General features: G+C 40.7%; 2 protein-coding genes across 2 annotated transcripts in view; both read left to right on the top strand.

The window, feature by feature from the left end:
• The first annotated feature begins 1,040 nt into the window (after positions 1-1,040).
• Positions 1,041-2,473, top strand: LOC116661593 (formin-like protein 5). The gene is made up of 2 exons (XM_032474097.1): positions 1,041-1,624; positions 1,843-2,473. The coding sequence occupies exons 1-2, from the start codon at positions 1,245-1,247 to the stop codon at positions 2,087-2,089; spliced, it is 627 nt and encodes a 208-aa protein (XP_032329988.1). The 5' UTR covers positions 1,041-1,244; the 3' UTR covers positions 2,090-2,473.
• Positions 2,474-3,204: 731 nt separating this feature from the next.
• The window catches only part of CCDC7 (coiled-coil domain containing 7), a 193,243-nt gene continuing 179,690 nt past the window's right edge, over positions 3,205-16,757 (top strand). The window contains exons 1-2 of the mRNA XM_032474099.1: positions 3,205-3,950; positions 4,957-5,049. Coding sequence (XP_032329990.1) covers positions 3,672-3,950; positions 4,957-5,049 — 372 coding nt within the window. The 5' untranslated portion in view covers positions 3,205-3,671. The remainder of the gene's footprint in view (positions 3,951-4,956; positions 5,050-16,757) is intronic.

Genomic DNA, 16,757 nt, shown 5'->3' with positions numbered 1-16,757 from the left:
AAGGCTTCTGCATCCCTTTCCTAGTCATTAACAACTCTTAACTACCAAAGGTATGCTGGAGGTAGCCTGCATCCCCTCTTGAGAGCTGTTAAATTTTCAGAATTTGGTGAGGCAATTCTTAAGCATAGCCAGTATTAACAATTAAATTAACAACAACCAAGTTAATATTTTTCATATGAGAACATTTTACTTTGGTCAGTGAAAAACCTTCTTATTTGGGGAGTGTTTTAAATGAATAATCTTCAATTTTTTTAAAGACAAAATTTCCTTGAAGTCACACTATCTACCTTGGATAGTTGCATATGAAAGCAGTGCATGGAAACTGATGGCAAGAGACTACTTATATAACACACTTCATCTTTCTAGTTTACCTTACCTTTAAAACTATGAAGCTGCTGCACAATTCTGCAGAAGATTAGAGTCTGGACTTGGAGGGCATTATGCTTAGTGAAATAAGTCAGACAGAGAAAGACAAATACTGTATGATATCACTTATATGTGGAATCTAAAAAAGAAACTAGTGAATATAACAAAGACACAGACACACAGATACAGAGAACAAATAGTGGTTATCAGTGGGGAGAAGGAAGTGGGGGAATTCAGGGGTACAAAGCACTAGGTATAAAGAAAATAAGCTACAGGGTAGGTTGTAGGTTGTACAGCACAGGGAATAAAATTATGAATCAGTACGTTGCACATCAAAAACTTAACTAATACTCTGCATCAACTATATCTCAATTTCAAAAAAGTGAATATCATTTCTATCTATTTTACCCAGAACAGGGAAAGAATTTTTACTTTATTTTACCATAGACTGATGTAAAAATTATTGTCGAATTTTTTTTTTTTAGTAGAGGTACTGGGGATTGAACCCAGGACCTCCTGTATACGCAATCTACCACAGAGCTATACCCCTCCCCCTAAGAATAATTCTTTCTTATTATCCCAATCATTGCTATTTTTCCAATTGCCTATTTGATGTCCATACTGAGAATTACGGAATAAAAAGTGTTTAGTAGTTTAAAAAAAAGAAAAAAAAAAAGTCTGGTAACGGACTCCACAACACCTGGTGTTGAAAAGCGCTTCAGAGGACGGCAGCCTGGGGCCCGGGCCTGGGTCTCAGGTGTTGCTGATGAAGGCCAAGCTCTCAATGCACCGCCTACGCAGGTGTTTTGTCTTCAGGCCAAACACCTGGAAGGAACCGCGCGAGCCAAGCGCCCGGAAGTACTCAGACCCGCGAGAGAATGGCCACGGTTCGCCCAGGACCAATCTCCAGGACCCCGCCACTGCCGGAAGTCCTCGCCCCCCCACCACCAGCGGGCATGTGCGGTTCGCGCCCGCGGCGTCTGACGTCAACGTCTGCGTCACGACGTCGCGCTAACGGCCGGGCGGCGGTTGGCAGCCCGCGCTGCTTGTTGCTGGGGCCCAGGGACACCGAGGCCGGGCCTCCTCCTGCAGCGCGAATGCCCGTTTGTGAAACGGCGGGGCTGGCGTGCGGAGGGTTTGCAGGCTTCCGCCCTGGAGGAAGTCTGGGTGGCTCAGCACGTCCAGCGGTTTCACCACAGCCCGCTGGCCAGGGCCTCGCCGCCCCACGCCGGAGCCCGCCCTCCGGCAGCCCCCGCAGGTACGCCGAAGGGCGAGGCGCGGCCCGGGTCTGGTGGGGGCTGTCGCTGGGCTCCGCCTTGCTTTTTTTCCTTCTTTTTTTTTTTTTTTTTTTTTTTTTTTTTGTGGTAAGATTTTTTTTATTTGAAATACGCTGACCAACACGAGTGTAGCCAAAAACGGGCGGGGCTGGCCTGCCTGGGGAGAGTTCACGTGTTCCCATGTCTGTGTGCCCCAAAGCCTGCTTCCAGGAAAGGCCGAGCAGCCGCCGAACAAGGGTACAGAGTGCCTCCTGCCTGGCTCGCCTGTATGTCTGTTTCTCCGGGTTTTCGCTGCCTTGCTTCCGTCCGTCTTCCTGCTGCGTGGTGGCCTCGGGCCGGGCCTGCTGCTGCTGGTGGAGAAACGGGGCCAAGCGTCCCTGTCCTCGCGTCCTTCCGACCCCGTGGGCCATGTACCGACCAAGGCCTGGGAGTGGCCACCCGGCTAATCCCTGAAGGAGAGCCAGAAGTCTGTCTTCGTGGTGGAAGTGACCGCTAGAACGTGGGCACAGTGGGGGTGGGGCAGTATCCGCCTCCTGCCGTCGTCAGGAGAGCTGAAGGACATGTGTGACCTTGAGTGTTTTCTTGTGAATACAAGTACTCATTGTCTGTAGTTTTTGTTTTTGAATCTCTGTGAGCTCCGTGGGCGCATTTGTTAGGTGGTTCTGTGGCCCCTGGTGAGTGCCCCTTCCTTTCCTGTTGGCGTCTTGAATGAGCCCACATGTCTGCCCCCTCCTGCCTGCTGCTCTAGACACACTTTCCCTGGGGTCTGTGTATGAAAACCCATTTCCTCCCGTTGGCCCAAGGCCATCGTCGGAGCAGTTCCCTCACTCCCAGCCATATCCAGTTTGCTCTCTGCTGATCCTTTAGGTCAGTAAAGGGCTGCTGTGGCAGAGAGCCACCGACAGGGTGGCTTGAAACCGTTGTGAGAGAGGGTTACGGTCTGACAGCTTTGGCGTCTCGGAGGCTGAAATCAGTGTCTCCCCTGAAGGTTCTAGGGAAGAATCTTCCCTGGCTTCCTGGTTTCTGGTGGATGCTGGCAGGCTTTAGCAGGGCTTGCAGCTGCGCGGCTCCAGCCTCTGCTATTGCGCTTTCATGGCCTTTCCTGTATGTCTTGGTGCAGGTATCTAAACGTGGCTTTTTTTTTTTGTGTGAATAATTTTGCCTTTTTTGGTTTAATTGAGGCTCTGCACATGGCTTTCTTATAATCACACCAATCATTGGATTTAGGGCCCAACCTAATCCAATGTGACCTCCTCTTAACTTGATTATAGCTACAAAGACTGTATTTTCAAATACCGTCATATTCCCAGGTGCTAGGAGTTAGGACTTGAACATATCTTTTTTGGGGAACAGTTTAACCCACAACGGGACTAGTCTAGGTGTGGAGTGCTTCAGACAACAAAGAATGACCAATGCTCTTCTGTCTTAATTTTGCCAGTCTACGGGACAACTCCCATGATCAGGCGCATAATTTAAAACTGCTCGGGGAGGAGGCATTGTCCTGAGTCTTAATCAGCTTTGGAAAGAGAAAAGTAGAGGAAAGAAAGTTTAAGGCCTGCCCTGTCTCTACTTCCTTACCCCAGCATGGGTTTGGTGCCGCCCTGACATTACTCTGCTGATACCCTGAGAACAGGCTGTTACTTCTGTGGAAATAATGATATATATAAAAGGTGTATATTAGTTCAAGAATAGGGGAAAGGGAAGAATAAAATTTTTAAAGTTTTCTAAATACATTCTCTTATTGCTGCCACTGTCCCGTTCCCTCCCTTCAGTTCCCATGCCCGCACATGGATCAGCTTTCAGTCGCCTTTAGGAATTTCTCACTGATTTTTTTTTTTAAATTTGTTGTTAGTTAGGAATGTTTTCCTTTCTGTTTTGTAGTTTCTCCTGAGTTGATTTTGGGATTCACCATCCTCATGGCAACTGATAATCCTGCTGTCATTTTTAATCTGAAATCTTAATGTTTTGTTCACAGGGAGGAGTAAAATTTTTTCATCTGTAATTCAGAAGCTAAGTAAATAAAAAACAATGAAGCCAGTAAAGCATCTGTTGGCCTCTAGTAGTAAATTGGCAAATGTTCCAGCATTAACTTATAAAAGAGGACTACTTAATTCACCATTGTCACCTAAACTTAAAGAAAAACATAGTGCAAAATTAGACCGTGATAAACTTGAACCAATGGTCTTAAGATCTCCACCAACAGGAGAATCCATGATAAGGTATGCTTTGCCCATTCCATCAAGGAAGACAAAGGAGCTAATAGCAGAAGATGAATCGATCAGGAAAATTAGCGAACGTCTGAGGAGGGTAAGATACTTGTTGGTGCCTGTGTTGGGGGACCCCATGACCATCCCCAGGTTTAGTGATTTGCTGGGAGGGCTCACTGGATTCAGCATATAGTCATATTGATGGCTAAGATATATCACAGTGAAAGGGTAAAAAGCAAAGTCAGCAAAAGGGTGGGATGAAGTCTGGAAGAAATCAGGTCTAAATTTTCAAGATTCCTTTCTCTTTGGAGTCACATAGGACATGCTTAATTCCTCCAACAGCAAACTGTGACCACACATATGAAATGTCTCCCAGAGGAACTCGTTAGAGACTGAGCACTCAGGGTTTCATTGGGGATTGGTCACCCAGGCACTCTGCCTAGCATGTAGCAAATTCCAGACTCTCTGAAGGAAACAAATTCAGAATCAATCATATGGTTTGTACCAATAATTTAGAGACAGTGACCTACTGTTAGTGAATAGTGAGTGCCCGCTGTGTTAACTCTTCTCTGCACTGTAGAAACTGGCTCTTAATGTTGGGGGAAAAATCTCCCTTTCTTTGATTTCTTTTTTGCATAGTTATCCAGAATTGCATTGTAAGTGTTCCGACTACCAGGTGAGAACGATGAGGAATAGCAGACGTACTTTCAAAATCCAAGTTTGCTCAAAGTTCAAGGGGTTATCCCAGAGAATTTCCTTTAAAAATGTATTGCTTTGTGGTCTCCATCTCTGTTTTCCCCACTCTCTTCAAAGAAGGAAATTGGGCAGACTTGGAAGGTACTTTGGTAGTAAGTAGAGTTGATGTTTCAACGATTCATGGACTCTCTTCAGCACAGAAATGAAGGAGTCGTAGGGCCTCTCTTCATTGCTAGGGAGGAGGATCAAGGACTGTTGCCCTTACTTCTTCAGGGTGATATGAGATGGAAAATTTATGGCACTGGCAGAAATAAGTCTTATGGTTCTGACATGATTGTTTAATATCTTCCTACATTTAACTAATATTTTTACATTATGTGTGTTCATAATTTGCTTTGTTTTTCTTATAGATTGTTTCTACTTTCGAAGAAACCTATGGATTTAATGTTCAAAATGAAAAAGAACAAGTTGTAAAGCCTGAAGATGAAGGATTAACTTCATCTGTAAGTATATGTAACTGTAACATAGAGACATTAACACTGAAAAGGGCTAAGGTTTTCTTTTAGAGTCTGTATACGTTCTCAGAATGAATTCCTCATCCATGAAAACGATCTTCTCAGGAAACTTGAAAGTAGTGTGCTGATTTTCCCATCCTCTGCCAACACTTATCTTAAGGTTTAATTAAGGCATACCTACATCTTGAGCATACTTTTAATGCTAATGCCTCTCTTGTTTAATAGTTAAGTTGGTGGGTGGCTGTTGGTTTGAGATGTATATTCTTTAGTATGTTAAGAATATATTCTTTTATTTCTAGTTTGCTAAATTAAAAAAATGAAAACAATAGAGGTTACTGAGTTTTGACAAATGTCTTTGTTGTGTATGTTGAAGTGATATAACTGTTAAAGTGATGCTGTTTTCCTTCAATCTATTGATGAGAGAAATTATTTTACGTATTTCTTAATAGTCAGCTGTGCTTTAATACACTTTACTAATAGAGTGTTGTTGTTCTATGTTAAAATTAGTTTTTTTAAAATTACTTTTGTTACTTAGGAACTGAATTTGGCTCCATGTAATAAAACACATGTATTGAGTCAACTTATGAACATGGTCTATTTCTCCATTTATTTGATTGGTTCTTTGTCTTGTTTGATTTATTGCATCAGCATTTTGTAATTTTCATAATACAGATCCTATTCATGACTTGCTAGATTTAGACATTAATAGTTCATTCTAGGGGGAGTGATTTTTAATGGTATTACGTTTTTAAGTTCACTTTCTTCCTGTTTGTAACTAGTATATAGAGGTATGATTGATTTTTGTGTGTTGATCTTACATCTTGCAAGCTTGCTCAGTGTACTTTTTCACTCTAGGAGTTTTTCTGTGGATTCTTTGGGGTTTTCTTCTTAGACAATTATGTCACCTTCAAATAGGAACAGGTTTACCTCATTCTGTCCAATCTGATTGCTTCTTATTTCCTTCTTTTGACTTACTGTGCTGGCTCTGGCCTCCAGTATTATATTTAATAATAGTGACGAGAGCAGGCATCCTTGCTCATTCTGACTGCTGCTTCCAGACAAGTATGGAAGTTTACTTCCCTGCCTCACTCCACCTACACCACTCTGGTGGGGGAATTGGAGTGCCACCTGCGACTGTCAGGTGGAGGTTCACCCTCTCCTGCTGACACCACCCTGGTGGGGGAAATGGAGGGCCAACTTTCACCGCCACATTATTTTTCAGCCCTGTTGACACGTAGGGTGGTGGTGTAGTGTTTTCCTTGGTATTTGGTTCAGGCAAGATAGTATTGTCAAAAGTTTTGTGTTACGGCAGAGGTGCCTTTTCACAGTTCTTTGGATTTTCTTGGGGCTTTTTTTTTTTTTTTTGGATCTGTGCTTGACAGTTGCAGGCTGTTCCTGTGCCCCATCCATTTTATATGTAGGTAAAAGAAAACCCAAGGAACTCACGTGTTCCTCAAGTCCCAGTATCCCTGTCTTCTCTTTCCACCTTTCAGAACCTTCTTGTGTTTGTCACTGTGCTGTGTCTAGCGTGTTCAGTTGTAGGAGGGAAGGTTAGAGGAATGGATCTAGTCTGTGATGGCCAGAACAGGAAATCCAAAATTATTTTTTATCTTTGATACAGTTCTGTGTTCTGATGTCGTCTTTATCTGATACCACCTTTCTTATGATTAGTCATTGCGTGTACGTCTTCTTTCAAACTTTTACTTCCAAGCTATCTGTGATTATGTATTTACTGTGTATCTCTCTGAAATAACATATAGTTGTCTTGCTTTTTTATTTAGTCTGATAATCTCTGTCTTAATTGGTGTGTTTAGTTCATTTACATTTAATTGATAAAATTCAATGTCATGTCACATGATTTATTGTTATAAAATTTTATAGAAATAATATGAATTAAGTCTACTATCTGGCTTTGTTTTTATTCCATATGTTCTTTGTTCCTTTACTTTTTTTCTGTTTTTTTTTTTAACATTTTTTATTGATTTATAATCATTTTACAATGTTGTGTCAAATTCCAGTGTTCAGCACAATTTTTCAGTTATTCATGGACATATACACACTCATTGTCACATTTTTTTTCTCTGTGAGTTATAACATTTTGTGTATATTTCCCTGTGCTATACAGTGTAGTCTATTCTACAATTTTGAAATCCCAGTCTATCCCTTCCCACCCTCCACCCCCCTGGTAACCACAAGTCTGTATTCTCTGTCTGTGAGTCTATTTCTGTCCTTTATTTACGCTTTGTTTTTGTTTGTTTGTTTGTTTTTGTTTTTGTTTTTTAGATTCCACATATGAGCGATCTCATATGGTATTTTTCTTTCTCTTTCTGGCTTACTTCACTTAGAACGACATTCTCCAGGAGCATCCATGTTGCTGCAAATGGCATTATGTTGTCAGTTTTTATGGCTGAGTAGTATTCCATTGTATAAATATACCACCTCTTCTTTATCCAGTCACCTGTTGATGGACATTTAGGCTGTTTCCATGTTTTGGCTATTGTAAATAGTGCTGCTATGAACATTGGGGTGCAGGTGTCATCCTGAAGTAGATTTCCTTCTGGATACAAGCCCAGGAGTGGGATTCCTGGGTCATATGGTAAGTCTATTCCTAGTCTTTTGAGGAATCTCCACACTGTTTTCCATAGTGGCTGCACCAAACTGCATTCCCACCAGCAGTGTAGGAGGGTTCCCCTTTCTCCACAGCCTCTCCAGCATTTGTCATTTGTGGATTTTTGAATGACGGCCATTCTGACTGGTGTGAGGTGATACCTCATTGTAGTTTTGATTTGCATTTCTCTGATAATTAGTGATATGGAGCATTTTTTCATGTGCTTTTTGATCATTTGTCTGTCTTCCTTGGAGAATTGCTTGTTTAGGTCTTCTGCCCATTTTTGGATTGGGTTGTTTATTTTTTTCTTATTGAGTCGTATGAGCTGCTTATATATTCTGGAGATCAAGCCTTTGTCGGTTTCACTTGCAAAAATTTTCTCCCATTCCGTAGGTTTTCTTCTTGTTTTATTTCTGGTTTCCTTTGCTGTGCAGAAGCTTGTAAGTTTCATTAGGTCCCATTTGTTTATTCTTGCTTTTATTAGTTCTAGGAGAAAATTTTTGACATGTATGTCAGATAATGTTTTGCCTATGTTTTCCTCTAGGAGGTTTATTGTATCTTGTCTTATGTTTAAGTCTTTAATCCATTTTGAGTTGATTTTTGTATATGGTGTAAGGGAGTGTTCTAGCTTCATTGTTTTACATGCTGCTGTCCAGTTTTCCCAACACCATTTGCTGAAGAGACTGTCTTTATTCCAATGTATATTCTTGCCTCCTTTGTCAAAGATGAGTTGACCAAAAGTTTGTGGGTTCATTTCTGGGCTCTCTATTCTGTTCCATTGGTCTATATGTCTGTTTTGGTACCAATACCATGCTGTCTTGATGACTGTAGCTCTGTAGTATTGTCTGAAGTCTGGGAGAGTTATTCCTCCAGCCTCTTTCTTTCTCTTCAGTAATGCTTTGGCAATTCTAGGTCTTTGATGGTTCCATATGAATTTTATTATGGTTTTTTCTAGTTCTGTGAAATATGTCCTGGGTAATTGGATAGGGATTGCATTAAATCTGTAGATTGCCTTGGGCAGTGTGACCATTTTAACAATATTGATTCTTCCAATCCAAGAGCATGGAATATCTTTCCATTTTTTAAAGTCTTCTTTAATTTCCTTCATCCATGGTTTATAGTTTTCTGTGTATAATTCTTTCACCTCCTTGGTTAGATTTATTCCCAGATATTTTATTACTTTGGGTGCTATTTTAAAGGGGATTGTTTCTTTACTTTCTTCTTCTGTTGATTTATCGTTAGTGTAAAGAAATGCAACTGATTTTTGAACGTTAATTTTGTAACCTGCTACCTTGCTGAATTCTTCAATCAGCTCTAGTAGCTTTTGTGTGGACCTTTTAGGGTTTTCTATATATAGTAACATGTCATTAGCATATAATGACACTTTTACCTCTTCTTTTCCAATTTGGATCCATTTTATTTCTTTCTCTTGCCTGACTGCTGTGGCTAGGACTTCCAGGACTATGTTGAATAGGAGTGGTGATAGTGGGCATCCTTGTCCCAGATTTTAGTGGGAAGCTTTTGAGTTTTTCACCGTTGAGTACTATGCTGGCTGTAGGTTTGTCATATATAGCTTTTATTATGTTGAGATACGTTCCCTCAATACCCACTTTGGCGAGAGTTTTTATCATAAATGGGTGTTGAATTTTATCAAATGCTTTTTCTGCATCGATTGAGATGATCATGTGGTTTTTGTCCTTTCTCTTGTTGATGTGATGTATTACACTGATTGATTTGCGTATGTTGAACCAGCCTTGTGTCCCTGGGATGAACCCCACTTGGTCATGATGTATAATCTTTTTTATGTGTTGTTGGATTCTATTTGCTAAAATTTTGGTGAGGATTTTGGCGTCTGTGTTCATCAGTGATATTGGCCTGTAATTCTCTTTTTTTGTAGTGTCTTTGCCTGGTTTTGGTATCAGGGTGATGGTGGCTTCATAGAATGAGTTTGGGAGTATTCCCTCCTTTTCAATCGTCTGGAAGAGTTTGAGAAGGACTGGTATGAGTTCTTCTTTGTATGTTTGGTAGAATTCCCCGGTGAAGCCGTCCGGTCCTGGACTTTTATTTGTAGGGAGGTTTTTAATTGCTATTTCTAGTTCCTTTCTAGTGATCGGATTGTTCAAGTGTTCAGATTCTTCTTGATTCAGTTTTGGTGGACAGTATGTTTCCAGAAACTTGTCCATCTCCTCTAGGTTATCCAGTTTGGTTCCATATAGTTTTTCATAATATTCTCGTATGATATTCTGTATTTCTATTTTGTTTGTTGTTATTTCTCCATTTTCCTTTCTTATTTTGCTAATTTGTGCTCTCTCTTTTTTCTTCTTTGTGAGTTTGGCCAGAGGTTTGTCGATTTTATTTACTTTTTCAAAAAACCAGCTTTTGGTTTGGTTGATTTTTTCTATGGTCTTGTTAATCTCTATTGTATTTAATTCCTCTCTGATCTTTATTATTTCCTTCCTTCTGCTGCTTTTTGGGGCTTTTTGTTCTTCTTTTTCTAATTCATTCAGGTGGTGGGTTAAATTGTTTATTTGAGATTGTTCTTCTTTTTTGAGGAAGGCCTGTATCGCTATAAACTTCCCTCTTAGTACTGCCTTTGCTGTGTCCCATAGGTTTTGAGTGGTTGTGCTTTCATTCTCATTTGTCTCAAGGTATTTTTTAATTTCAGCTTTGATTTCCTCATTGATCCATTGTTTTTTCAATAACATATTGTTTAATCTCCATGCTTTCCTTTTTTTCTCCTTTGTTTCTCTGTTGTTGATTTCCAGTTTCATGGCATTGTGGTCAGTAAAGATGCTTGAGATAATTTGTATCTTCTTAAAATTGTTGAGGTTTCTTTTGTGCCCAAGTACATGATCGATCCTGGAAAATGTTCCATGTGCACTTGAAAAGAATGTATATCCTATTTTTTGGGGGTGTAATGCTCTGAAAATATCCACCAAATCTAGTTTTTGTATTGTAGTATTTAATTTCTCTGTTGCCTTGTTTATTTTCTGTCTGGAAGATCTTTCTAGTGATGTTAATGCAGTGTTAAAATCTCCAACTATGATTGTATTCCCATCAATATCCCCTTTTATCTCTGTTAGTAATTCTTGTATGTACTTAGGTGCTCCTATATTGGGTGCATATATATTAACGAGTGTAATATCCTCATCATGTATCACTCCTTTAATCATTATAAAATGTCCTTCTTTATCTTTCTTTATGGCCTTTGTTTTAAAGTCTATTTTGTCTGAAATCAGTACTGCAACACCTGCTTTTTTGGCTTTTCCGTTTGCATGGAATATCCTTTTCCATCCTTTCACTCTCAATCTATGTGTGTCCTTCTCCCTAAAGTGGGTCTCTTGTATGCAGCATATTGAAGGTTCTTGCTTTATTATCTAGTCTGCCACTCTATGTCTTATGACTGGAGCATTTAGTCCATTAACATTTACAGTAATTAATGATAGATGTGTGTTTATTGCCATTTTGAACTTATCTTTGCAGTTGAATTGGTATATCCTCTTTGTTCCTTTCTTCTTCCTTTTGTGGTTTGGTAATTTTCCTTTGTATTATCATGGATTTTATTTAATTTTTGTGACTCCTTTGTAAATTTTTGGCTTGTGGTTACCCTTTTTTGTAAATATATCAACCCATTACTATAACTGTTTTTATTAAACTGATAGTAACATGATCTCAAACCCATCCTACTGTTAAAAAAAATTTAAAAAGAAAGAAAAAAATATTCTATATTTCCCTGCCTCCCTCTCCCACTCTTAGTGATTTGTTTGTCTTCTTTTATAATTTCGTGTTTACTTTATTTGTAATTCATGAGTTATCACCTTTCCAGTTGTGTGTTTCTCATTTCTGTAGCATCCTGCTGCTTTTCTATTTAGAATAGCCCTTTCAGTATTTCTTTTAGCATGGGTTTAGTGTTGCTAAACTCCTGCAGCTTTTTTTTTGTCTGTGAAACTCTTTGTTTCTCCTTCTATCCTCAAGGGTAGCCTTGCTGGATAAAGGATCCTAGGCTGCATCTTTTTTTCATTCAGGGCTTTGAATATATCTTGCCACTCCCTTCTGGCCTGTAGTGTTTGTGTAGAGAAATCAGCTGAGAGCCTTATGGGGGTTCCCTTGTAACTTACTCTTTGCTTTTCTCTTGCTGCCTTTAGAATCATTTCTTTATCCTTGACTCTGGCCATCTTGATTATGATATGTCTTGGTGTGGGTCTATTTGGGTTCTTCCTGTTTGGGACCCTCTGAGCTTCCTGTACTTGGATATATGATTCCTTCTTTAAGTTTGGGAAGTTTTCAGTCATGATTTCTTTAGAAACCTTTTCAATCCCCTTTGATCTTTCTTCTCCTTCTGGGACCCCTATTATGCGAAGATTGGGATGCTTTATATTATCCCATAGGCCCCTTATGCTATTTTCATTATTTTTTATTTGCTTCTCTTGTAGTTCTTCTGAATGGGTGCTTTCTATTGTCCTGTCTTCTAGATCACTAATTCGTTCCTCTGCATTATCTAGTCGGCTTTGCACAGCTATTAGATCATTCCTCATCTCTGTCAATGAGTTTACCCATTCTACTTGGCTCTTCTTTATAGCTTCAATTTCATTTTTGACATATTTTATATCTCTAAACACTATCTCTTTTAATTCCTTCAGCAATTCGATCACTCCTTTTTTGAAATCTTGATCTAGTAGGCTATCGATGTCTATTTCATTGATCTTTCTTCCAGGGGATTTCTCTTGTTCTTTTAATTGGGAATGGTTTTTCTGCTTCTTCATCTTGCTCATACCTCTTTGGCACTGTGGTTTATGGAGTATCAGTTGTTTATTTTGGTCCTTAAGGATTTTATCTATCTGATGCCTATTTAAGAAAAGAACTTAGGAAAAACAGGAAAAAAAATGAGAGAGAGAGAAAGAATTTTAAAAGAAGGGAGAAAGAGGGTTTGAAAACAGTGTATAATGAATAATAGAAGAGTGAGTTGAAGCAGAGTATTAATCGGGTTGAGACGTCCTTTTAAAACCTTTACAAAAAAAAGGGGGGGGAGATGAATAGATGTATTTGAAACCTGTGTCTAATCAATAGCAGGACATCAAAACCCAAGAGAAATAGAAATGAATTAAGAAGTAAAGATTAAGAGAGTAATAGAAAATAGAACAGGTAAAAACAGATTTAAAAAAAAAAAGGGGGGGGGAGGATTGTCAGGTGTTCTCCTGGAGTCTGTGTGCTTTTAATGTGAAGTCTTTCTGTCTTCGTCCTGTTTTGGAAGCTCAGCTTGCTGTTTTCAGAGGCCCTCCGTTGGCGCCCTCTTCTGTGCTGCTCCCAGCACCTGTCGGCAAGCAGATCGCGCCTCCTCCTAACACTGGGTCAGGTGCAGCTCTCTGCTGTGGGCGGGCGGGTCGCTGCCCCTCTGGATGCCGCAGTCAGATGTTGCAGACTGGCCGGGTAAGAGGGTGGGTTGTGCCCCCTCCCAGCACCTCGGTCAGGGGCTGTGTTCCTGCCCGAAAGGCGGGGGGGGGGGCCGCTCTCCCTCTACCTGCACCGCAGGTAGTTCCGCTCTCTGTGCAGCTGCGTGCTCCTCCCTGGTCGCCGCTCCACGGGTGGGCTCGGGGAAGACCGAGGGACAGCCCTGTCCCTGCTCCGAGCCAAAACCCAGCTCCTTGTTTGTCTTTGTGGAGCAAGTTCTCTGAGGGACCAGGATGGAAGGATCCTATCTGCCCCGGGCTGCAGGCCAGTCTCCGTCTGGCCTTTGAGGCTGCTAAGCCCTTCGGTGCGGATGCAGGTTCCACCCCCGCCCCCGCCCGGGTGCTCAGCGCGGAGGATATGGCGGCTGTGCCTGAGCCCCGCCTCTCTTCCCCCGAAAACTTTCCGCGGGTTTTCAGAGATGGGGGTGTGCACCCTTCCCCCGAGAGCACATCAACCTCGCTGTTGTATGGAGGGCCCCGGTTGTTCTGCCCTGTGCACCCACAGCCACGTGCGCAGCCCCTTGCGTTCCCCCTGGGCTGCCTCCGTGCAGCCGCCCCCGTCCTCCGCCTGGCTTGTGCAGCCTGGCCCTGCCCGCCGCTGCCGGCCCGCGTCTCAGGCTGGGTGTTGGGGGGACGCTCTGTGCCCGTTTAACTTAGTTCTGTTAGTCAAGGGCTGCTCTGTACAGATCCGAGCCTCGGAGGCTCCCCCTCCATCCTGCTGGCCTCTCAGTTGGAGAGGGGAGACCCAGCGAGCGAGCGCCAGTCCTCCTTTGCCGCTCCCTCCCCACAGGACCCGTCCCGCGCTGCTTTGCCTTTTGTTCTTTCTTTTTTCCTTTTCTCCTACCAGATTTTTGGCGTCTTTATCTTTTGAAGAGGGCGATGTTCTGTCGGAGTTCCGCAGGTGCTCTGGTTGGCTGAGTGGGTCTGTGGATGTGGGTCTTGGTGTATTTGTGGGAGAGGGTGACCTGCGAGCGTCCTTCTACTCCGCCATCTTCTCCCGGAAGTCACTTTTTTTCTGTTTTATTTGGGTTAATTATGTGTTTTCTTTTTTAGCCTTTCATTTTTTTTTTTTTTTTTTTTTTTTGGTTTTTTAGCTATGTCCGTTTTTGGGCTTGCTCTAGGGATTCAGTACATATGTTAAACTTATCACAATTTATCTTCAGTTAATATTATCTTACTTCATTTCTAATGTGAGAACTTTTCAGCAGTATAAGTCCATTTACCACACTTATGTGTTTTGTATTATGATTATTGTCTACCCTTTTTTCTTGACTGTTTTATTAAAGATTTTCTCTCTCTTTGGATTTCATCATTGGATTCCATCAGTTTGGTAAGACATGCCTAGGAGATGTTTTCTGTATGTTCTGTTTGGAAATCATCAAGCTGAATCTTTGAGATGATGTTTTTCATCAGATGTGGAAAATTTCCATTCATTATTTCTTCATATTATTTACTGTCTCTCTTCCCTTTTTTATGAGACTCCAATTATACATATATTATACTGCTTGATATGATGTAATAAGTAACTGGTTACTTATTTTGATGTTTTCTCTTTCTGTGCTTCAGTTTGGACAATATCTATTATTTCAGATTCACTCTTCCTTTCTGTGGTGTCTGATCTGTTAATAAGCTTTATCTAGTGAAATTTTTATTTCAAGCATTGTAGTTTTCACATTTAAGATTATCTTTTGGCTCCTTCTTAGGGGTTTTTATATTTCTCCTGTTAGAGATGGGTACTTCTCTTTACCTAGTATATCTATATTTTCCTGCAAATTCTTTTGTCTTACCAATAGTAGAGTTTTAAAAATTTTGTGTCTGTGAATTCCAGTATCTGGGTTATCAGTGTGTTTGCCTGAACTATTTTTTCATTATGGATTATATTTTCCTGGCTCTTTGTATGTTTTGCAGTTTTTTTAAATTGGATCCCAAGCTTTGTATTTAGAAGAACGCTGAAAATTGTGATACTATATTTTGTTTTGTAAAGAAGGCTTGCCCTTTCCATTCTGGCATTTAGGGTGAAGGGCTCCTCATTCCCTGTCCTCTGAGAGTTGAGCAGGAGCTGATGCATGTGCTTAGTCAGACTGAGCTCTTATCTAATTTGTCTCATCCATAATCTCTCCTGTGGCTGCTTCCCCTAAGCGGCTGATTCCTTTGATCTTGCCAGTGTTTTATTTTATTTTTATCTCATTAAATTTTTAAAAATGGAAGTATACTTGATGTACAATGTTATGTTAGTTTCAGGTGTGCAGCAAAGTGAGTTATATGTATTATTTGTCAAATTTTTTTCCATTATAGGTTATTATAAGATATTGAATGCAGTTCCCTGTGCTATACCATAGGTTCTTAATGTTTATCTGTTTATATACAATAGTGTGTATCTGTTAACTCCAAGCCGATATTTTAGCTAGCAGGAGTTTAGACCTCAACTTTAGATAGTTTTGATTTAGTCCTGGCAGAGCTTCAAAGTGCAATTACTGCAAGAATGTGTAGGATGAGATCTGTCTGCTTTTTAATTCCTCCTTTATAGTGGTTGTTAATAACTGCCACCACAATCAAACTGTAAAGCATCTTCATTTTTCCAAAAAGCTCCTTGTACCCATTTGCAGTCAGTTGTCTCCTCCTGCTCTGGCTCCAGATAGCTACTGATTCGTCACTATAGTTTTGCCTTTTCTGGAAGTAATCTAAGTAAAATAATGCAATATGTAACCTTGTCTAGCTAGCTTTCCCCATTCCCCTTGCATCATAATGTTTTTGAGATGCATCCATGTTGTTCTGTATATAAAAGTTTGTTACTTTTACAGTGAAGAGTATTTGATTTCATGGCTGTACCACAATTTGTTTATCCATTCACTGGTTAATAGACGTTTGGATTGCCGGATCCAGTAGCTGTTTTGGCTGTTATGAATAAAACTTCTATGAACATTTGTGTACAAGGCTTTGTGAGGACATACATGTTCATTAGTCTTGGATAATTACTTAGGAGTAGATCAGTAGGTTATATTTGAAGTATATGTTTAACTTTATGAGCAGTTGCCAACTGTTTCCCAACATGGCAGTACCATTGTATATTTCTACCAGCTCTGTATAAGAGTTTCAGTAACCCCACATCCTGACCCAAATTCCTAATGGTATGAAGGCCTCCTTTTCTGCCACATTCTTGGCAGATTTCAGACGGGAAGGAGTTTGCTGGGAGAAAAACAGTTGTGTTGTGTGATTTGCTTAGGGAGCTCCCCGTCATTCTAGTCTATCTGCCGGCCTAAATGGCTGTCAGATGCTCAGCTGGTTTTTCTTCATCCTCTGAATTCTGTTTGTCAGTGGCAGCCCCGCTTTCTGACTGCACGTGCTAAGCCAAGTGTCTCCACTGCCTTACTCCCTCTACGTATGGATGTGGCCTTGGTTTTTTGCTTATGTACAAAGTGTTCTGTGGCATGCAGTTCATCAAGTTTTCCTCGTATTCTTGGTATCCTCAAGGAAAGCATGATGATGATTTTATATTATATGTTTTTTCTTTTGGTGGTGTTAACACTGGAGTGAAGGCCTCTCTCTCGTTTCTATTTGTACCCTAATCATGAGTGTTATTTCTGCACCTCTTTTAGAGATCCTTTGTAGAAGAGCTGCCCAACATTTCTTTTGTTTCATTG

Source organism: Camelus ferus, chromosome 35 (genome assembly GCF_009834535.1).
Source record: "Camelus ferus isolate YT-003-E chromosome 35, BCGSAC_Cfer_1.0, whole genome shotgun sequence".
NCBI lineage: Eukaryota > Metazoa > Chordata > Mammalia > Artiodactyla > Camelidae > Camelus > Camelus ferus.
The sequence above is the reverse complement of the archived record's forward strand: the minus strand, read 5'-3'. Positions and strand labels throughout refer to the sequence as shown.